General features: G+C 26.1%; 4 protein-coding genes across 4 annotated transcripts; 3 read left to right on the top strand and 1 right to left on the bottom strand.

Annotated features, from left to right (window-relative positions):
• Positions 1-12,238: 12,238 nt before the first annotated feature.
• HO133_000986 (uncharacterized protein) lies at positions 12,239-13,936 on the top strand (the record flags this gene model as incomplete). The annotated part of the gene is made up of 7 exons (XM_037291919.1): positions 12,239-12,379; positions 12,433-13,014; positions 13,066-13,120; positions 13,179-13,209; positions 13,361-13,392; positions 13,446-13,560; positions 13,615-13,936. 7 exons carry the CDS (start codon positions 12,239-12,241, stop codon positions 13,934-13,936), a joined length of 1,278 nt encoding a protein of 425 aa, XP_037152281.1.
• A 195-nt stretch (positions 13,937-14,131) lies between these two features.
• HO133_000985 (uncharacterized protein) lies at positions 14,132-15,400 on the bottom strand (the record flags this gene model as incomplete). The annotated part of the gene is made up of 1 exon (XM_037291918.1): positions 14,132-15,400. The coding sequence occupies one exon, from the start codon at positions 15,398-15,400 to the stop codon at positions 14,132-14,134; it is 1,269 nt and encodes a 422-aa protein (XP_037152280.1).
• Positions 15,401-21,052: 5,652 nt separating this feature from the next.
• HO133_000984 (uncharacterized protein) lies at positions 21,053-21,922 on the top strand (the record flags this gene model as incomplete). Its single annotated transcript, XM_037291917.1, has 3 exons — positions 21,053-21,233; positions 21,280-21,446; positions 21,500-21,922. The coding sequence occupies 3 exons, from the start codon at positions 21,053-21,055 to the stop codon at positions 21,920-21,922; spliced, it is 771 nt and encodes a 256-aa protein (XP_037152279.1).
• A 1,418-nt stretch (positions 21,923-23,340) lies between these two features.
• HO133_000983 (uncharacterized protein) lies at positions 23,341-23,920 on the top strand (the record flags this gene model as incomplete). Its single annotated transcript, XM_037291916.1, has 2 exons — positions 23,341-23,558; positions 23,668-23,920. 2 exons carry the CDS (start codon positions 23,341-23,343, stop codon positions 23,918-23,920), a joined length of 471 nt encoding a protein of 156 aa, XP_037152278.1.
• Between the last annotated feature and the right edge of the window lie 379 nt (positions 23,921-24,299).

The following is a 24,299-nucleotide window of genomic DNA, read 5'->3' as shown; positions in this document are numbered from 1 at the left end:
ATAATTCTCGCGTATATAATATAATATCTTTACTAACTATATATAAGAAATTAATTTTATCTTTATTAATATTAATTATAATATATTTATTAATTTTAATATTAATATTATTATTATTCTTTATATAAATAATATTTTTATTATTAATTCTTTTTAATTTAATATTTAGCGAACCAAAAATATACTTAATATTAAATTTAAAATAAATAATTTAAATTTTTATAATTACTTTATTATTTAAATATAATTATAATTTATAATTATATTAATTAAATATTATATTTAAATTAATTAATCTATATTAAATAATTTTTTAAATATTATAAAATATAAAAATCTAAATTATAATTTATTTTTATAGAGATTAATATATAATTATTTTTTATTAAGAATAATTATATAATATTCGCTAAATTATTAAAAACTTATTAATTAATTATTAAATTTCTTATATATATTATATTAGATATAAGATTAAATATTATATTCGCTATATTAATAATCTTATAATATTCTTTAAACTCTATTAAAATCTATTATATAATTATTAAATATATCTTTTAATATTTTAAAATAACTATTTACTAATATTTTATTTATAAAAACTCGCTTTAAGACTTAATTAGTTATATTAATTTCGATTAAACTAATAATTATAATATTTATAAATTAATTTTAAATTATATTTATAATTTAAAGAGTAAAATAATTAATTAATCTTTTAAATAATAAATTATTATTATATTATTTATCTATAAAATTAAATATATTAATTAAATTTAGATTATAAAGAAAGCTATTTAACTTTAAAGATTACTTAATTAAATTTATCTTAATAAATTATTTTAAATAATTATTATCTTTAATAATAATTAAAATATAATTATTTTAATAAAAAATTCTTAATATTATAATTATATTAATTCTATTATTACTCTTCTTTTATTTTTAGCTTTATTTTATAATATTATTTTTTTATATAATTCTAATAATAAAAGTATAAAAAACTATCTTAAATTTTACTAGATATATAAATTAATAATAAATTTTAAGTTTATTAAAAATTATATATATATTAAAAAAGATATTACTAGCTTTATTTAATACTTTTTTAAAAGAATTATTAAGAATATTTATTTTCTAAATTTAAAGATAAATATTAAAGATTAGATAGTAGAGCTATCTTTTAATAGAGTAATCTCTATCTTAAACTTATTAAGCTTATTATTCTCTTTTTTATTTAATAATATATTATAACTTTAAATATTTAAAATTAATCTTTATTAATAATATAATTAAATTAAATAGCTTATAATAAAATTTCGAAGCGTATATTTAAAATTATTATTATTATTTTTATTTTTAGAATTTATCTCTTATTAATAAGGTAATAAAGATATATAATAATTCTTTTATAAAATTAAATATTTATTCTTCTAATTTAGAGCTTAGATTCTTTACTTCTTTATATTAATCTTAAATATATTTTTCTAATATCTCTTATTAAAGATTAATTTAGAGAAAATAAGATTTAATTAAAATTAAGATTGAGTAAGATTCTTTCTTATTGTATTTTTTATTAATATATTTAAAATATAGATATATTAAGATAGAGATAGTAAAAGATCTTATATATTAAATTTTAAATATATAAATAAATAATATAAGCTTTATCTAAAGAATAAAAATAATAAATTAAAAAATTAAAGAGATAAAAAAAATTAAATATTCTCTATTTACTTTTAATTTAATAAATTTAAATATAAATATATAATTAGTTTTTTTCTTATATCTAATAATATTAATATCTTTTTATTTATTATAATTATATTATTAATACTATTATTATATAATATTTAGATTATTCTCTTATTCTAGCGCTATCTAACGCTTTTATATAAATTATTAATTATAAATTATTAACTCTTTAATATTCTATTATCTCTTTATTAAGAATACTATCTTCTATTATTTAATATATATTTAAAAAAAATAAAATCTAATATATTTAAAAAGTAGAGAAATATCTATATTAATAATCTATATATAATTACTATATATAAACTTTAAAAATTTATCTCTTAAATAAAATTATAAGAATCTAATTATTCTTATTATTTATTATTCTAAATCTATTATTAGAAGAAATATTAGATATATAAAATATAATTATAAAAAATTAATAATAAGTAGAATAGTTATAGAAATAATTAGATATTATAAATTTCTATAATTATAAAATAAAATATAAATATTTTTAGATTTTAGAGATTAAGATATAGAGCTACGCTTTTTCTATTTTTTCTAATATTATAATAATATTAGATATAGATTAATAATATTATAATAATATCTATTTATAATATATATCTAATATTCTAATTTATAATTTAACTATCTATAGGCTTTTTTTAATATTCTCTAAAATATTTTTAAAATCTTCTATTTCGCCTTATCTCCTCTAGTTTTTTTTACTATTTTAAATCTTTTTAATATTCTATATAGCTTTTCTAGTAATTCTAATAATACTATTTATTTAAGCTTCGCTTTTATAATTATAATTCTTTATCTTAAAAATTTATTATTATTATATATTTAAGTATAAATTTTTAAAGAATATAAACTCGATTTATAATATTAAATAAGAATCTATAATTTTAATTATATTATTTTATTTTAAAATTTAGATTTAATATTATTAAGTAATAATAACTAAATAATTCTAAGTAAAAGAATAAAAGTGAATAATACAAATATAATAATAATATATTTAATAAACTTAATAAGTCTATAAAATCTATAGAAATTATATTATAAAATAAGATATTTATATTACTTAAGATTATTATTAATAATAATTTTAATAATAATTTTTTGATATTAATATATATACTTTTACTAACTTTAAAAAACGCTATCTCTATTATTAATAATTTATTTAAATATATAAAGAATATAAAAATAAAAGATTTTATTTATAAAGCTCTAGCTAATAATCTTAATTTTTTATTTTTAAAAATCTCTATTAATACGCTATCTAGTCTTTCTTTATCTTTTAATTTTTTTTAAATAACTTCGATAAGCTAGCTTAAAATAAATTTATTATATCTTCTAATAAAAGTATATTATTATCTTTATATTATTTTTTAATAATAGATTTATTAAAAAAATTATTATATAATTAAGCTAGCTAAAAAATAAAGATATTTTTAATAATATTAAATTTATAATATAAAATATTTAATATTATTTAACAAAACTATTAGAGTTTATTAGAGATATTTAATCTTTTTAAAAATTTATAAAAATTTAAAAATCTTTTTCGCTTTATTATAATTTTTAAAAAATATATTAATATATAATTAATATTAATATAATTATAATATTAAAAAATAGATATAATATAGAAGTAGCTTTCGATATAAAAAAAGTAAAAAAAAGTTTAAATTATAAAGAGTAGGTATAATATATTTCTTCGATCTTATTAAGCTATTTAAAACTATATTTTTATTAATTAAATTTCGTATTAAGATTTATATAAAAATAATATATTTTATTAATTAACTCTTTAAGCTCTATTACTTTTTAATATAGACTTTTTCTATTAAATCTTATTTAAAATAATATATATTCTATCTTAATTAAACTTTAATCTTCTTTTTTAATATCGTTTACTATTATTATAAAAAAAAGAATTATTTTTATTAAAATAATTATAAATATTATATAGCTTATATCGCTATAATTAATAGAGATAAAATAATTATTAAAAAAAAATTAATTAAATTAGAATTCTTATAAATCCGCTCTATATTATAAGCGCTTTTAAATTAAAAAAATTAGATTTTCTAATATTAATATATTTAATAATTAAAAAACTATTTTTTTTAGAATAAAAAACTCTTTATTTAAATTAAGAATAAATTTATATTAAAAAAATTGATATATGTTTTAATTATCGCTATAAGAGATTAAATATTAAACTAAATAAAAATATATTAATATATTAATTAAGATTTATAATATATTAAATTTTCGAGTTTAATAATAAAAGTATTTATCTATTATAACTCTTTATATTTATTTATAAAATATTAAAATTAAGTATATATAGGCGTATATATCTAGCTAGCTTTATTATATCTCTATATCTTTTAATTTCTCTTTTTATCTTTATTAATATATTTATTTTATATTAAAATATATATTAATTTTTAATAAAAGTTTACATTATAATTATTAATTTAAATTAATAAAAGAGAAAATAAAGAGCTAATATATTATTTTTAATATTTAATTTATATATTAATAATTTTAAAGATATAATTAAAATTCTAGAATTTAAATTAATAACTTTAAATTATAATATTAGAATTAATATTAATAGCGTAAATATATTTATATATATTTATACTATAATTTTTATAAAAGATATAAAATAATAATAAAAGAATTCTAACTTTATATCTTTAATTATTAATAAAAATAATTTAAAATATTTAATTATAAAGAAGTAAAAAGTAAACTTAACTTTTAATATTATATTTAATACTCGCTATTATTATTAAATCTTATATAAATAAATTAAAGATAATATATTTATAAATAATACTAAATTCTTTTAAAATATAAGAATAAAATCTAAATAGACTTCGCTAATTATTATTATATTATCTCTAAATATTATATATAATTAATCTAGAAATATAATATATTTAAAATATATTAGAACTACTAAATAAGCGTAATATATATTATTCGCTATTATACTTATTAATATTAATATTAATGTCTATTATATCGAGTTTTAATACTTTTTCTTTTTATTTAATTAGAGCTAATTATAATTACTTAAGTATTATCTCGCTAATTATTAAATATAAAAATATAATAAATTCTTAATTCTTATATTTTTATTTCTATAAATTCTAATTATAATCTAAGTAAATTAATTTTATATATCTAAAAATTATAAAAGTAATAATATCTTTAATATTAAATCTTAATAATATTAATTTAATTATTATATATTATATTATTATAATTAAAAATAATATTATAATTCTAACTAAAATATAAATTAAATTAATTAATAGAATATAATATCGCTATTATTATAATTAAAAAGACGTTTTAGAGACTCTATTAATATATTACTCTTATTTACTCTAAAAACTTTAAACGCGATAATTATCTTATCTTTTTTAAATAATAAATTTAAAGTAGAAAATATATTTAAGAATAGCGAGTTATAATACTTAGATTATTTAGAATATAAATATTTAATAAAGACTTTTAAGATTAAGAGCGATATTATAAAGTAAGTAATAGTATTTTATAATATTATAATATATCTAAATATATATATTACTCTATACTATAAGAATATAGCTATAGAATATATTATTTCTAATAATTATATTACTTTTAGCGATAAGAATAAATATAGATATATATATAGAATTCTTTTTATTTATCGTCTCTATATTAACTTAATAAAAAAGATTCTTTAAAAAAATAGTAATTTAAATTAACTTTTAAAATATAGAAAAGATTCTACTTAATAAAGAGAGCTTATATTAAACTTTATACTTTATTCTTATTAATTTATATATATTTACTAAATTTAGATTAATTATAAAGATAATAAAAATATATTTAAAATATTCTACTCTTTTAATTAATTTACTATCTTACTCTAAGCTAGATATTAAAAAAAAAAATTATATTAATCTTAAATAGTAATTACTAAAGATATAATTTATAAAAAACCGCTAGCGTTAGAATATCTTAATTATAAATATATTATAAAGAATTTAGAATAATCTTTATAGCCTAATTAGTTTACTTTTAATAATCTATTTTTAATATTATTATAATATATCTATAAGATAGATTATAAAGAGTTTAATATTATTTTACTTAGATATATTAGATTATAATAATATTAAAAGCTTAGCTTTATAGATTAATAAGATATCTAACTCTTCTCGCTTTAATAGCTTTAATTTTTTTATTTTTTATCTATATATATATAGACTTAATAATAGCTATAAGAATAAATAATTACTAATAGATTATAATAGAGTATTTAAATATCGAATTATATTTAATATCGAAGATTTTATTATTATTTAAAACTTTAACTTAACTTAAATTAATAATATCTTTTTATATAAGCTCTCTAAGAGATATATTAGATTATTTATTAAAGTAATTATAATATAGAACTTTAGAGAATTAAAACTTAACTCTATTCTTAAAGTTTTTTATTAGAAATTATTAAAAATAATATAAATTATTAGACTTTTAGATGTTAATATAAAGAAATATTATATTTTATATATAAGTTATAAAGAGTATAATAATAAAATTAAAGGGGGCTTAGAGAAAGATAATTAAACTCTTTTATTAAATTATAATTATAATATTTAATTTATATAAATTAATAAATCTACTTTTAGACTAATATATAAATTAAATATTTTATTTTTAAATATTTTAATTAGCTATTAATTTAGATAATACTTTATTTTAAATAAAATATCTCGAAGATAAAAATAATAAGAATATAAGAGTTATTAGATACTATTATTAGATATATTATAAGTTAAATAATATAGATAAATAAGCTCTTTATTAAATTTCTATATTTTTATCTTATATTTATATTTTATTTACTATAAACTAATTAATCTAGCGAAAAAATAAATTTAAAATATTAGACTTATAAAGATAGAGCTAACTTTAAATAATCTTTTATTAGATATATAAAAAGCGTAATATAACTTTTTAAGATATTTCTTTTTTTTAAAAGCTAGCTATTATAGTATTAATATCTTTATATAATTAATAAACTAGACTTATTATCTCTCTAAATATATATATATATAGATATCTTTAGAATATAACTATCATTTTTATAAATTTATAATATTAGATTATCGACTCTTTACTTTATCTATAAAGTTTATTTATTAATCTTTATTCTATTACTAATTCTATCTCTAATAATTATTTAAAAAATAATAGCGAAGAGCTTATTTAAGATAGTTAAAGCGTAGAAATTATTAGTCTATATAATCTATTTTAAAAAGAGCTTCTCTAAAATAGAATATTAATACTTTAATAAAGATATCTTTAATTTAATTATCTCTAGATATAAAGATATTATCTAGAAATTTATAAAGAGTACCTTATGGAAGCTACTACATATGGGAATTTACTATTAATAGAAAATAGATAAGTTATTAGCGATAATAATACGATTTATATAATAAGGACTATACATCGAATATATTCATATTTTACGTTATATATAACGTATATCGAATAGAGTTATATAAAACTTTCTATTTATAGAGGATTAAGCCAAATTTACTATTAATGGATAGTTAATGAACAGTTAATGAAATACGAAAGAGATATCGATTTATTATTATTTCAATACTACGCTATAAAGTAATACATTAATATATTACTAGTAGAGAATTAATGAGTAGCGGTAATATATGAAATTTTTCGATTTTTTTTCTTTAAGTCCCACAGCCCTATAGGGCTATATATCTTAGTTATATATTAAATTTCGAGAAAAATCGAAAAATCGAAAAATAAATTACGTGACGTTGATGAATAGGCTATTATAAGCGAAGCGAGATACCCGAACTAGTTTAAACCTTAATATATAATAAGGGAATTATTAAATAATTATCTATTCATTTCCAATATCGAATAATTCACTATTATAGAAAATTTAACATCAATGAAAAGTTAATTGAAAGTTGATTGAAAGTTAGAAGAGATATGGAGTCAATGATATAGTCACGTGACATACCCTAATCGTATATTTTCTCTAAGATATAGTATATTATTAGATAGAGTTAAAAATAAGTAAATTATTTAATTAGAAGATAATAGATTATAGAATATTATAATTATATAATAGTTTTAATATTCATTAAAATAGAAGATATTAGAGAAATAAGTTATCTCTTTTTTAGATTTTTTGATATTATAATAATAGTAATTAGAAATAATTAATTCGTAATCTAATTATATAAATAAATATAATAAATAATTATAAGATATCTTTAACGTATAATAAGTTATTCTTAAATTATTTCTAAGATATCTCTTTTATTCTCGCTTTTTTATACTCTTTTCATATTCGCTAATAACGCTCTTTTATATAATAATATTTTTATATTTTACTAATAACTACATAGCGTTCTTACGCTTTTAACTTTTATATCTTTTATTATTATATCTAAATTAATATTTCTCTTAAATTAATAGTAACTAGAGATATTAGCTATTATAATCTATATCTATAGCGATAAGTATTAATATATTAATAGACTTAATATAAATACTCTTTATTCTAGATTAAATAATAGTAATAGATTAATTATAACGAGAATATAGAGAATATAAATAATTTTTATAATTCTATAGATTAAGTAACTTATAAGCCTAATTTATAGATACGCTAGAAATATTTATATAATATTAGATAACTTATAAGTCTAATTTATAGATATACTAAAAATACTTATATAATATTAAATAACTTATAAGTCTAATTTATAGATATATTGAAAATATTTATACGATATAATAATCTAAATAGCTAATCTCGTATTATAAATAGATTAGCTTTTCTTTTCTTTTCTACTTATTTAAAAGTAGATATATTCTTTTATATTATTAGCGAGAATTAAACTAATAAATAAGATAAAGATATTAAACTATTTATTCTCTAGATTAACTCTCTCTTTAGTATATTATCTATTTAATAATATTATATTTCTATTATATATTCCTTTTTATTCCTTTATTCTTAACACGCCTTTATTTAAAACTTAAAGAGTTTTTTAATATATAATAAGTTAATATTATAAATAGAAGAGATATATTAATTATAACGCGATTAAATTATAAATAAAATTCTATCTAACGTAGATAATATAATATAATTAAAATATATAATTTATCTACGCTTCTATTATATATACTTTAATATTACTAATTACTTAATCTAGTAAATATAAAAAGTATATAAATATTATTAGATATATATCGCTTTTTAACCCTAGTATATCGCTCTATAAGTATTTTATTAATAAAAGATTATTAATTAATTTATAATAGCTAAAGATTAGATAAATATTATAAAATATATAGAGAAATGAAATAAATAAGATTAAAGGGATATAAAGAGAGTAATTACTTTTATTTATATAATATATTTTATAAATAATAGCAATCATTAATATATAAGATACGAGTAAAGGCCTATGAATTAAATTCATAATCATTTTTTGATTAGGGCTGTCGAGTAAATTTGGTAAGCGATCTTTGATGAGCGATATTTGAATTCCTTGCCTTTAAATATCTATAAGACTAAATTTAGTAATTCTTTTTTTATCTAAAAGCCCACATTACTTTATATAATTTAAAAGAAAAATCTCAAAATTTTAATAGAAAACAAAAAAGTTATTCTAAAATCAAATAATGTGCACCTGTTTTTTGATCAGGGCTGTCGAGCGAACTTTGGTGAGCGATATTTGAATTCCTTGCGCTTTGATAATTATAAGACCAAATTTCATAATTTTTTCATTATTGAAAAGCGTAAATTGCGGGCTATAATTTAAAAAAATAATCTAAAAATTTCAATAGAAAATAGTAAAGTTATTAAAGGGTTAATTAAAAGTAGAGTAAGAGATTTTGATGGTTGCGGACGCTAATTTATTTACCCGCGATGACTCAGCCGGTCTAACCAAAGAGCGTAGCGAACCCGAATTTATGATTGGCTGCATATACAAATTCAAGGTTTTATAGCTCAGCCCTACCTTATTCTTTTATATATACTAATATATATAAATTAGTATCGACTAGATCTAATTTATTATATAAAATAAGAGTAGCACTTAGTTTAAATAATTCGATATTTATAGAGATAGAATTAAAAGATTTTAAATAGATTCTTAATAGATCTCTAATAGATTTTTAATAGATTCTTAACAGATCTTTAATAGATTTTTGAGAGCTATTTAATAAGTTAATAACTATTATTCGAATATAGAGTTATATAAATTATATAGTTATATAAAATGAGAAGTTATATGAGATAAATTATTTATCTTAATAGAAGATTTTAAAGAATAGTATATTCGACTATCTGATAGTAAAAATATATATTACTTAAAATAGTCTATTAACTAGCTGAGGAAATATCTGTTATAACTGAATAGTAGGGACGATAGATTTTAAAAACGAGTTATCTACGCTATATGAACTATATATAGATATATCGTCTTTCGTACTACCGGCCCTTATAAGGTATTCAAATATTAAGATTCTTCTTTTTAATTGTAGAACGTAATATGGGCTTTCAAATAAAAAAAGGATCTTAAAATTTAATCTTATAGTCCTTCAAAGATAAGGAATTCAAATATCGCTCACCAAAGATCGCTTACCAAGAATCGCTTACTAAATTTACTCGACAGCCCTGATTAAAAAAAACGGTTATGAATTTAATTCATAGGCCTTTACTCGTTAATTATTAATTAAATATTAATTTATTAATAAAGTTAAAAAAAGAATATAATTAACGTTAGTTAGTTAATTATTTTCTTAAATTATTTAATAATTTTCTTATTTAAATATAGTAATAAATAAGAATAAGATTTAATATAAAGAAATATATTAAAATAAAGAATAACTTTTAACTTAAACTTTATTTAGAGGTAATTAAGTAAGATAAAAATTTAGAAATATATTATAAAGAATTATTATATCTCTTATATAAAGTTTATTAATATTATTAAATTTTACTTTATTATTATAATAATAGAGAATCTTTTACTATAAAAATAAGCTTTATTAAAGATTTTATTAGAAATCTTAATATATAAAATAATAAAAGAAGAGATTTTTTTAAAATAATAGATTAATTAATATTAAAAAATAATAAATTAAACTCTATAATATAAAGTATTAATAGAAATAAAATATTATTATTATTATACTAGTTTATTATAAAAATTTAATAGAAGATAGACGTTTTAATATTACGTAGAATTTATCGAATTTTAAAGTATATAAATAAAGATAATATATAACTTAGAGTAAAAACGAGTATAGAAGTAAGATCTCTTGACTCTTCTATTATATAAGATTTATAGCTAGTATTATATATAAATAAATCTCGTTATTAATTCTATTAAGAATAGTAATATATCTTCTTCTTTTTAATCTTTTATTATATCTCGCTTAGCGATATTCTAATATTTCTTTCTTCATTTATAATATCTATAAACCTTCTCTTATAAGTAATTATTCGATCGAGAATCGTATTCTATTTACTTCTTTATTAAAAATTCGAAGTCTTAAGATTAGATATTAGAAAATAGCTAAGCGAGATATATAGAAATTTTACTTATAAGATAGTAATGAAATTACGATATTAGAGAAGATAAAGCTATTTACTATTACTCTTAATAGAGTATATACGATTTTCTTAGCGCTAAGAATTTTTAAATCTTTATATATACGCTAATTACCTCTATTTTCTTTATTATTAAAAAACTAGAATCGCGATTTTAATACTTCTCTTTAAAAAATAAAAAAAGTACTTTTTTTAAATAACCTTATAACGATAATTTATAACGCTTTAAAAACTTCTAAGATCTTAATAATTATACGAGAGATTAAGAATATTAAATTATAAAAGATTTTAATTATTCGTTTTATTAGAGAATAAAGATTTAATAAATTCTTAGATTTTTTTAAAATAATCTTAGCGGTAAAAAAAATAGCCGAGATAGATTTTTTAAGTTCGCGATATATTCTTACTTTTTATATTTTACTTATAAATTTAAGATTAAATCTCTTTATAATTTAAGAGTAAATTATTTAATATAGTAAATAGATTTCGTAAAGTTTTTAGACTGTAAAATAAGTGGTGGTGAGGTTATATAGGAAACTCAGATTTTTGATTTTTGATTATCGGGGGGTGCCAAAATCGCAGATTTTTTTTAGTTTCCCAATGATTAAGAAAACAGGGGTGCTCCGCCTACCCCATTCTACCTCTCGTCTCAACACAGGGCAAGGTCATGTGATACACAGACTTTCTGAATCACCTGGAAGATCGAAAATATCATGGCAACCTTCAGTCGATCGAAAAGCGGAGCATGATATGAACGTTTTGCACTAAGACGTGTAACTTTGACTCCCCATGTCAGAGATATCTCCCCCTGGAGCTCATCATGAGAATTTCACTGCATGGGCAAAACAGCAAGGAGTCCAGGTCAACGGCGTGGGGCCAGCAAGCATCTCCGGGCATGGGTTGGGAATCGTCGCGCAGCGCAGAATTGAGGTTACAAAACAATGGTCTTCGATCGAGAATCAACAGGCTGAATGTGGTGGTAGGCTGGTGAAGTGCTTTGCGACGTGCCGGCTTCTGTGCTTTTGACCATCAATACGATCCCGGAGAGTTTCAGACAACTGCATAAAGAAATCACTGTCCATGGTCTTCTGGCTTCTTTCCTTGCGTTCGGTGGTCCTGATACATCTCGTTATTCTCGTTGGAAGAAATCATGGCCTTCAATGCAAGATTTTCAAGAGTCAATGCCAATTCTTTGGCCATCCTTCATGAGAGAAACTCTTGACAATGATGGAAACCCAAACTACACGCTTGGGCGCCGCGAATATCCGGCGTTCATTCTCCCGCCTGCTGTTGCAGGTCGATGGGCCCACTATCAAATGCGTGAATTCTGGAAAATCAGGGATACAGCCCCTATGTATCGACAAGAGAAGAAACTCAAAGCGGACTGGAACGTTGTCTCCAAACTGTTTCCGGACAAAACTTTATTGGAATACACCTACTATTGGCTCATTGTCAATACGCGAAGTTTCTATTTCGAAGTATCAGGCATGAAGGCTACACAGAATCATGACGATCGCATGGTCTTATGTCCTTTCGTTGACTACTTCAACCACAACGATCACGGGGTGAGTTTCTTGCGTTAATGCGTGTTTGGCAGGACGAATACTGAGTGATAGTGCGGTGTGGATTTCAGTGTGAAGGGCTATACGGTCACTAGCGACCGCACCTATGGTACTATGCAATGCCTCTAAACAGAGTAAGCCAAAGAAATTCGACTGATGTAGAATAGATATTGGCGAACAGATCTTCACGTCTTACGGGTACGTACATCTTCCAAGAAAATACTTCCAGTTCCGGACCATCGTCCGGGTTGCGAGACAGAGGAGCAAGAAGCTCTCAATGTCCCTTCGAGCTCTTTCATTGCTCGGAATTAATGTCCTAAGAAGAAATATTGATTCCGAATCTTTACAGAAGTCATAGCAATGATTTCCTGCTCTGCGAATGTAGGTGAATTGTCATTCCAATATTTGACGTTGTACTTCGGCTCAGGTCTCAGATGGCTTCATTCTGGAGAATAATAGACATGATTGCTTACCGCTCGATGACTTCTTTTCCGGAACGCAAATCAATGGATATCTGAAGAACAGCCTCGAGAAAGCTGGGTACTTGGGGTATTTGGCTTTCAAAGATGCAGTTCATACCTAGTTAATCTGATTCGTTGCCAGGACTTATACTCTTGATAGCGACGGCGTCTGTTTTCGAACTCAAGTTGCGATACGAAGGCAGGCGCTGAACACCTATCACTGGAATAAGTTTGTGGCGGGTGTCAACTCTGAGGATGAAAAAAGTAGGGTCGCTGCAGCGACATTACTGCAGAATCGCGTGTTGCTACCCTACGAGGCAGAAGCAGAGGAAGCATTGCAACGCTTGGAGAAGACTGGCGACGCAATACCACCAGGCGCGAAGGATACGCTGATTAATAGATGGAAGCAGATAAGAGACATGATACAGCAGGCTTTGCTGATCCACGGAGGTCGGAGAGCATGATCAAGAGGAGTGACGAATCAAAGCAACGAGCACAGCAAGTTTTCAGCAGTAACATTGACGCTCCCGAGGTGGACACATACGATGTCCCTCTTCCAACACAGCTGCATTGAGCTTCGGTAGCCCTATCAAGCCTAATAAAGTAGATATGTCCGTTTAGCAATGTACATACGTCTGCAACACTGGGAACATCCTTCGTCAACTTCTTTGACCAGCAAGCGGCAGTAGATCAGCGTTCTCCTGATATGTGTTCTTGTTCTTCCCTTTGACCATGTGCATAAGCATGTAATTCATGACACAATGAATTCCCATCTCTTCGCCTCGCTGGACGATGTATCCATTGATGTAATCAATCTCGGTAAGCCTTCCAGACCGGATATCCTGCACCATAGAGCTATGGTTTTCGGCAGTCGTGTTGGCTATTAAAAAAACCATCCTCTCGAGTCGCAGAGTATCGAAGCGCATGTTGACGTTAGGGACGTTACTCAGCTCTGGCAAAGATTTGATGACGACAGATATTTCAGCCAGTAAAAGCCTGACGACTCTTTGGAAATAGAAATTGTACAGTAACGCCCCGTTCTTGCAGTCAAGAATGGCCGTCAAAGGGTTGATGATGCAATTGACGGCGAGCTTGTCGAGCTGTTGTTGAAGAATGTCTGTTGGAGAAAAACCCACCGCGACGAAGACGGCTGTCCTTGTCATGGTCCGCATGAGGTAGCGAGCGGAAGGCGATAGCCGGTTCAGGGCTTCTAGCTTTATAGATTCGCCTATAGGCACTCGTGGCAGGACTCCTAAGGCAATGGTCCCCTCGCCAGCGTGGACGACGGAGAAGGGGCGATTTGAGTAGAGACCATGACTGACTACGCCAACGATATACGTTGGCCGATACTTTTCGTCGGGGAAGAGTTTTTTATTAACCTCATCGATCATGCCCATTCCGTTCTGAAGAAACAATATCGAAGAGTCTTGGGTGAGGCGATGGGCAACTGCCTGTATAGCCTTTACGGTCTGAGGGGCTTTCACGGAGACAATGAGATGATGGATCATCTCTTCCTGCTCATCAGGAATCCGGATCTGTTCCGGTGCCGTCATGTCCTTTTCTTTATGTTGCGCTTCGTCCACCTCCTGCTCAGCTTGTGCAAACCAGGCATTGACCTCCGTTTCCGGCGTCAAAGGCTCACTAGCTCCTGGTAGGCTCTCTTTTGAAGCAATTCTAATACCCGGACGATCCTTCTGAAGGCTGTCATCTGCCACCGGATTGCTCTCCTCCAGGGTTGGCGCATTGACAGCCGGAACAGCTCCAGTCTTCGAAGTCAAACCTCTTGTTAAAGAATCTTCTTGTACCTCTACTCCGGTCTTGTTCGACAAGCCCTCTTTCTTCCCGGAGCGGTTCCCGACTGGCGTCGAGGGGTCCTCCAACAATCGACGGACAGCCTCGGCTTCGAATCCCCGTCTTGTTTCCTTCATGCCACGTGTTATGATTTCTATCGAGCAATCATGGTGTTCCCATACGCGAAGCTGGCGGCGACGTAAGAGAAGGGTTATAGGTGGTCGATTGGGGATCCCGGCGAGCGAGTGCGCGACGAATGCTCCCAGATTGCCTGCGCCTAAGATATGGATTCTCTTTAACGCTTCGTGCCTTCTCGAATGGGAATGACTTGGATAAAGAGTCTTGTCTTCGGCGAGAGAATCGTCGGTGCTATCTGTACTCTCTTCATCGAGTGCTGCATCTCCAGCTACTTCCTCATCTTTCCGTCGAGGCCACCAATAATGTGGACGTGTGGAAGTAAAATGTCGTTGAGTGACCGCCCGGTCCAGCCAAACGTCACCGCAAGACCATATTGAGGATTGGTGTATCGTCTTGGCCAAAGACCGTGTGAGCGGCCTCCAATGGGCGCGCTGAGACAGGATGAGCAGCGTGACCAAATGCTGCCTATTAAGTTTCTCAAATTATTGTAGCATGTCAAGTGTACTTATTCTTCAAAGACTCCCAGACTCCCACAGAGTATACGAGAATCAATTGACAGGATATAGTATGTACATGGAGGACGTGCATCGAATCGTCGTCTTCAATCTGTTGAGTTGCTGCTAAGCGCCAAGTTTGCCGCCACGTCTACGGTACATCCTTAGCGAACGACACGAATGGTTTTTTTTTTGAAAAAAGCTTTATGATAAGAAATAATTCGCGAAGTATAAGCGAGCGCTAAGCTGACGTAGATGTTCATTAAAAAATCTTCTTTATATAAAATCCTTTTACATCTAATTTCTTAATTATTAAGAGACGAAAAAGTTTTCGTAAGTATTCTCTCTCTCGAAGATTAAAAATTAATACTTTAAAAATAACTTTATAACGATAGATTATAATTCTCTAAAAACATTATAAATATTAAGATTTCTACTTTTTAATATAAAAGATATATTTTTACTTTATAATATATTAATATATACGAGTAAAGGTTTATAAATTAAATTTATAATTTTTTTTTAAATTAGAGCTATCGAGTAAATAGATAAGTAATCTTTAATAAGCGATCTTTAATAAGCGATCTTTAATAAGCGATCTTTAATAAGCGATCTTTAATAAGCGATCTTTAATAAGCGATATTTAAGTTTCTTACCTTTAAATAACTATAAGATTAAATTTTTAAGATTTTTTCATTTTTAGAAAGCGTAATTTGCGATCTATAATTTAAAAAAAAAAAAATTAATAGAAGATAGTAAAGTTATTAAAAGATTAAAAGTAGAAAAAGAGATTTTAATAATTATAAATATTAATTTATTTATTTATAATATCTAATTAAAAAGTATAAATTTATTAAATTTATAATTAATTATATATATAAATTTAAGATTTTCTAGCTTAGCTCTATCTTATTCTATTAATATATATAAAAGAATAAGATAGAATTAAGTTAAAAAATCTTAAATTTATATATATAATTAATTATAAATTCGAGGTTATTACGTCTTCTAGCTAGACTATCTAAATTAGCCCGCTAGCTCTTTTAAGCTCTCTTATTAAAAAAATAAATATACGTTATTTATAAATAAAATAACTTTTTTATTTTCTATTATAATTTTAAGATTTTTTTTATTAAATTATAAAGTACGAGTAAAGGCCTATGAATTAAATTCATAATCATTTTTTTGATCAGGGCTATCGAGTAAATAGGTGAGCGATTCTTTGGTGAGCGATCTTTGATAAGCGACTTTGGTGAGCGAACTTTGGTGAGCGGGCTGTCCGGCTGTCGAGCGAACTTTGGTGAGCGATATTTGAATTCCTTGCGCTTTAATAATTATAGGACTAAATTTGATAATTATTTTTTTATCTGAAAGCCCACATTTCGTTCTATAATTTAAAAAAAAATCTCAAAATTTTAATAGAAAACAAAAAAGTTATTCTATATGTTAATAACGTACACCTATTTTTTTAATAATTATAAACGTTTAATAGTTACGAATACTAATTCATTTATTCGCGATAACTTAGCCGATCTAATTAAAGAGCGTAGTAACCTTAAGATTATAATTGGTTATATATATAAATTTAAGATTTTTAAGCTTAGCTCTATCTTATTCTATTATTAATATATAAGTAAAGGTTTATAAATTAAATTTATAATTTTTTTTTTAATTAGAGCTATCGAGTAAGTAGATAAATAATCTTTAATAAGCGAACTTTAATAAGCGATATTTAAATTCCTTACACTTTAATAATTATAAAACTAAATCTAATAATTCTTTTTTTATCTAAAAGCCCATATTTGATTCAATAATTTAAAAAAATAAATCTCAAAATTTTAATAGAAAACAAAAAAGTTATTCTAAAATCAAATAATGTGTATCTGATTAGGGCTGTTCGACTGTCGAGCGAACTTTGATAAGCGATATTTGAATTCCTTGCGCTTTAATAATTATAAGACTAAATTTCAAAATTTCTAAAAATTCGGAAAGCATAAATAGTACTTTAAAATTTTAAAAAAAAATCTTAAAATTTTAATAGAAAATAAAAAAGAAATTCTATATGTTAATAATATATATCTATTTTTTTAATAAGAGAGATATAGGAGAACGAGATTTTGATAGTTATAAATACTAATTTATTTACTCGCGATAAATTAGTTAGTCTAATTAAAGAGCGTAGCGAACTCGAATTAATAATTAATTATATATATAAATTTAAGAGTTTTAAATTTAATTCTATCTTAGTCTTTTATATATTAATATATATAAAAGATTAAGATAAAACTAAATTTAAAAATCTTAAATTTATATATATAGTTAATTACTAATTTAGATTCTCTACACTTTTTAACTAGATCGACTAATTTATTATAAATAAATAAATTAGCGTTTATAACTATTAAAATCTCGTCCTCTCACGTCTTCCTTATTAAAAAAATAGGTATATATTATTAATATATAGAATTACTTTTTTATTTTCTATCAAAATTTTGAGATTTTTTTTTTAAATTTTAAAAAACTATTTGTGCTTTCCGAATTTTTGAGAATTTTAAAATTTAATCTTATAATTATTAAAGCGTAAGGAATTCAAATATCGCTTATTAAAGTTTACTTATTAAAAATTGCTTATTTACTTACTCAATAGCCCTAATTAAAAAAAAAATTATAAATTTAATTTATAAATCTTTACTCCTATTAATATAATAGAATAAGATAAGACTAAACTTGAAAATCTTGAATTTGTATATGTAGTTAATTATAAATTTAGATTCTATACGCTTTTTAATTAGATCGACTAAGTTAGCCCGATAGCTCTTCCGCGCCTCCCTTATTAAAAATTTATATATAGAAGTTTTATACTTTAAAGTACTCAGCTTACGATATATATAGTTACTTTATAATCTCTCAAATTATAAAGCTCGCTTTACGCTTTCTAACGCTATAAAAATTATAAAGTTTAATCTACTATTAATAGATTAAATAAATATTTAAATATAATAGTTATAATAGTTATATCAGACGCGTCCGAGATCGAATAATAATCCTTTTATCTATTTATATAATTATTCTTCTTTTATTATTCTACTAATTCTATTAATTTTATTAATATAAATATAATTATCTTCGATACTCCTCGTCTAAAGATTACTTAATATTTTAAATATATATATCTCTTTTACTCGTCTTTTAGAGCCTTTACTAACGCTCTTAAATTATCTCTTAGCGAATTTAATATTATTAATAATTAAGGTTATAAGCGAGCTTAATAACTATCTACTACTACTTATAAATACGTTAGAAAATCTTTAAAAAAAGTCTAAACGAATATATTCTTTCTTATATACTTCTCTTAAATTAGCGATAATATCTTTTAATCTAGCGATACTATCTCTTAAAACGCGTCTTTCTCTTTTATTTATTCTTTATTATTCTATTTTAAAGTCTCTTAACGCGTATTAAATTCTAAATATCGTTAAGAAGAAGCTCTTAAAAATATAATAATTATATTAAACGCGTTTAAGATTAAATAATAATTCTTTCATCTATTTATATAATTATTCTTCTTTTATTATTCTATTAATTCTATTAATTCTACTAATATAAATATATTTACTCTTAATATTCTTATACTTAATTAAATAAGAGAAGAATCTATAATAGACGAATATAAAGAATATTACGAAGAATATTATAAAGATAATTATTAGCAGTAATAATATAATAAGCCTACTCTTTATAATCTTATATTAATTTATTTAATTAGTATAAGAGAAGTTAATATAATAGATAAATACGAAGAATACTATAAAGAAATTAAGCGATAATAAGACTCTTAATATTAAGAATACGGCTTAACTCTTTAAGATTCTACGTTATATACTCTCTACGATTCTATATTAAATTATTACTTAGTAAGCGAAGAATATTACTATAATTTAATCTATTATTTTTATTATATTAAGAAGTAAGAGAAGAAATTATAATAGATAAATGCGGAGAATCTGAATACTGCGGAGAATACTACGGAGAATACTATAAAGAATATTACGGAGAAACTAAGCGATAATAAGATTATTATCGTTAAGAATACGGCTTAACTCTCTAAGATTCTACGTTATATACTCTTTACGATTTTATATTAAATTATTACTTAGTAAGCGAAGAATATTACTATAATTTAATCTATTATTCTCTCTATATTAATATAATATATTACTATAATAACGTTATAAGAGAAGAATTTACTACGATAATTATAGTTAATTAAATCTCTATAAAAGAAATATTAAACGATATATATTTAAACGAATTAAAATTATTCGATATCTTACTTTAATAGCTATCTTATTATTCGAAAGATTTTACTACGATAGAAGATAATATAAGATTTATATCACTAATTAGCATATTATCTCTATTTCTTTTTAGTATTTTAATACTTCTTATTATAAGAATATAGTCTTTCTCTATTTTTTATAAATAATTATTATAAATTAATTCGTTATACTTAATATATCTTTCTAATTAAATCTTAACGCGCCTCTCTTTATATATATATATTTATATATTATATAGATTAAATTAATTTTATAGTAGTAGAAGTAAATTAAAAACGTATAGTAAGCGATTAGAGTTCGATTTGACTTAGGGCTAAGGCTAAAATTCGATTTAACTTAGAAAAATTTAACTTTATAAATTTAATTCATAGGCCTTTACTTATATATACTAATAGTTTACGCTTTCTAGCGCTAAAAGAATTATAAGATTTAATCTTATAATTATTTAAAGATAAGAAGTTTAAATATCGCTTTTAAAGTTCGCTTATCAAATTTACTCGATAGCTCTAATTAAAAAAATAGATTATGAATTTAATTTATAGATTTAAACTCGTTATATATACTAATATTAATAAGTTTAATAAGTTAAAAATAATTTTTAACGATCTTTTTAGACTATTAGAAATAAAATTTAATTTCTCTTTTAAATAAAGCTATAGCTATTCGCTAAGGGAGGTACTAAATATTAAGTACGCTAGACGTCGCGCTTAGGGCTCAAGCAGTTAAGCGTACTTCCTATCTCATAAATATTAGGCACCGAGGGCACCTGACACACTACATTTGTAACTATAAAATGTCAACTCAATGAACGATCAATATGGAAGCTATAGATCTCGTACCGTTGATCAAATCGTTAGACGATAACATTGATGACCTTGAAGAGGCGCTCGAGCCTCTACTCAAAAGCGCTGTATCAGATACCGCTGGGAAGTTACCTCTCTTGGACAAAGCGCAACTTTATGTCCTTGTTACCTATGCTATTGAGTCCATATTGTTCTGTACGTCTGCAAGAGCAAAACACTTTCTTGAGGCTAATCGTCATAGCCTATCTCCGACTCAATGGTGTCAATTCCAAAGAACATCCGGTCTTTCGAGAGTTGACCCGGGTCAAACACTACTTCGAGAAGATCAAGGCTGCGGAGTCAGCGGGAACCAGACAGAATGTGACACTGGACAAGGCAGCTGCGGGCCGCTTCATCAAAAATGCACTGGTTAGCCGCACTCGCTGAGCAATAAACTTTGTAAGTGCTGACTTCAACGTTAGGCTGGGAATAAGAGATTTGACCTCGATTTGGCAAAGCAAAGCAAAAAGGAAAGCGCAGCCACTCATACCAGATTTGAACGGTTTCCTAAGAAACAGAAATTCAGCAGCGACCAAGGAAATGGGTTAAGAGCCGTCTCCTCAAGTGACGACCCCAACACCGACACAGAGCATCTGGAGTCTTCTGAGGGACCACGTTTGAAGAGGATGAAAGTGCAGAGCATTGACGATAGAAGGGAGAGCGAGGATGGGACAAAAACAGAGACTAAACATGAGTTGAATCTTAGCTCTGGAAAGGCGTCAAAGATAGATCCAACGAATGGCGACTCAAAAGCAGAAGAACAAGAACAAGAACAAGAGCAAGAACAAGAACAAGAACAAATTGAGCAAGAAGAGGGAAATGCAGGATGGAGTCTGAGGACCTAATCACACACGGGCTTAGCTTCAACACGTCGTACCTGGCCACAATGGCCCTTGCCGATGGCAACGAAACTTAGCACAATACCTAGCTTGGTAATTACCTCGTGGCACGATGAGAGGGCAAAGATCAATTGTGAAGACGTCGGTACGATTGCCTCGAAATTATGTGTACGGCAACTCTGACGAACAGACATTCTCACCTAAGAATTTTGAAGGTCGACTTGCTGCCAAATCTGGAGCCCTTCTGTCTCAGGACTACTTGAATTCATGGAGTTGGGCAGATATCGACCGCCTGGAACGTGGAGCGCCAAGTAATAGCATACTGGATGTCTGCGTTGGACACGGCGGTAGTCACTCATTGTCTATACATATCAACAGATCCGGCAACAAAAGTGTCATCGTCGGCAAAACAATGTTTGGACGGACAGAATTAATTTGCACTGTATATTTAAGGGCCCCTTCGGTAACCACATATTTTCAAAATATGCCAACGTATATTACCCCACCTCTTGGCAAATGGAATGTGGGTTCAAAACAGCACTAGTAGACACTTGAAAATATGTTAAATATATGTACGGTTTCGTTCGGTAACCTCGTAATCTCGCTGAGTAAGAATCGAATGTAGGTGTTAGCAACTCAGCTAAAAAAGCCTGGTCCCGGGGGTGTCTGCGCTTGACAGCCAGACACCCCTATTTGGACCTAAATAGGGCTCCCGCAGGGCCTTCGCAGGACCCCCGTAGGGGCTGCTGCTAACAGTAGGATAGTCGAAAAATTCTTTCTCGTCAGAGACAATTGCCTTCCTACCTACCATTCAACAGTCTTATAGCTGACATACCTACTGCTGCACAGGCTTTGGCCATTGTTAATGCTTCTATTGCCCCCGTCGTTACCCCGTCTCCTGTCATAATGAGAAGAATAGTACTGAGCAGCAGTAAGAACGACACTTGCAGCTACCTCTTTAAACAGAGAGTCATCCATGACTGAAATATAGCTATTGCAGTCATGAAATGTGGCTACCAGTCATGAAAATGAAAAATATCGCTATTGCAGTCATAAATGTCCATTATTTCTGTGTGCTTAGCGCACATTGGGCCTCAAATTATGGGTCAACCCATAATTTACATATTTTCAGTGTGCAATGTGGCCTGGCAAGTGAAAATATGGTTACCGAACGTAACCGTGTATTAATAGTACGCTAAGTTGAAAATATGTTGGCATATTTTGAAAATATGTGGTTACCGAAGGGGCCCTTAATTCTTGTAAACTCGTATCGAAAAGTTCGTAAATTTGGCTAGTGCATTTTCCGGTAACAGGGACTTTGCCATCGCGTTTCTAGCTTCTTCCCCCTTCGTTCTAAAAATTCACATCCAATATCACTGGCAATCTCGACCTACCAACTTTCTCAATCAATCAGAAATCAGAAAATGCCTCGCTCTCGCGGAGGTAGCGGTGGCCGTGGCCGCCCTTCTGCGCCTTCTCGACCTGCTGCTGCTCCAGCTAGGCCTGCTGCTACACCCTCTCAACAAACTTCACGAGGTGCCAGCACAGCAGCTCACCCTCCAGCTCACGCCCAGCAATCCGGTGCTCCCACTCAGCAGGGTAAGAGTCCTGGGCTCTTCGGACAGATGGCCTCTACAGCCGCGTAAGCTTGACCCGTTCTTGTCGTTCATCTCTCTGCCCTTTTCAACTGTCAAGTTATTATGACCCTAATGATGATATTATTATGGATCACAACGCTGATATTATGATAGTGGTGTGGCAGTAGGCTCAAGTATCGGCCACGCCATTGGAGGAATGTTTGGAGGGTCTAGCGCCCCCACTGAGCAACAACAAGCAGACAACGCTGTCGCTAGCCAGGCCAACGAGAGCAGTTCTCAGAGCATTGCCTGGGGTCCTCGAAGCTGTGAGACGGATGCGAAAAGCTTCACCAAATGTCTTGACGAGAATCAGGGCAACATGCAGATCTGTGGCTGGTATTTGGATCAACTGGTGATTGCCACATGAGAGATCTTAGTCCTGGGACTGATGCTGATACGTTGTACAGAAAGCTTGCCAGCAAGCGGCCAGTCAGTACTAGAGAGGGTAGACTAAGCAATCGCTACCTAGGACGGCGAGGATGGAACGAATTGGCGTCTGCATCATCATAGGAGTCGAATTCTTCCTTAAGCTGCAAGTCGTTGGCGGGCCTTCCAGCGAGCATAGCGTTTCATTACTTTGGGAGCCATTTCCCGCTCCTTTTACCTATAGACTCTCTCGGCAAACGACCTCGCTCTATTCACACTGATTGGGATGCTATCGTTAGAATCTCTCCATATCCCTTGTATACGTATCTTACAATCGTTGCCAGCACTACCAATCCACGAAAGCTCTGATGTGATGGTCC

Source organism: Letharia lupina (genome assembly GCF_014066315.1).
Source record: "Letharia lupina isolate WasteWater1 chromosome Unknown contig_11, whole genome shotgun sequence".
Taxonomy (NCBI): Eukaryota; Fungi; Ascomycota; class Lecanoromycetes; order Lecanorales; family Parmeliaceae; genus Letharia; species Letharia lupina.
The sequence above is the reverse complement of the archived record's forward strand: the minus strand, read 5'-3'. Positions and strand labels throughout refer to the sequence as shown.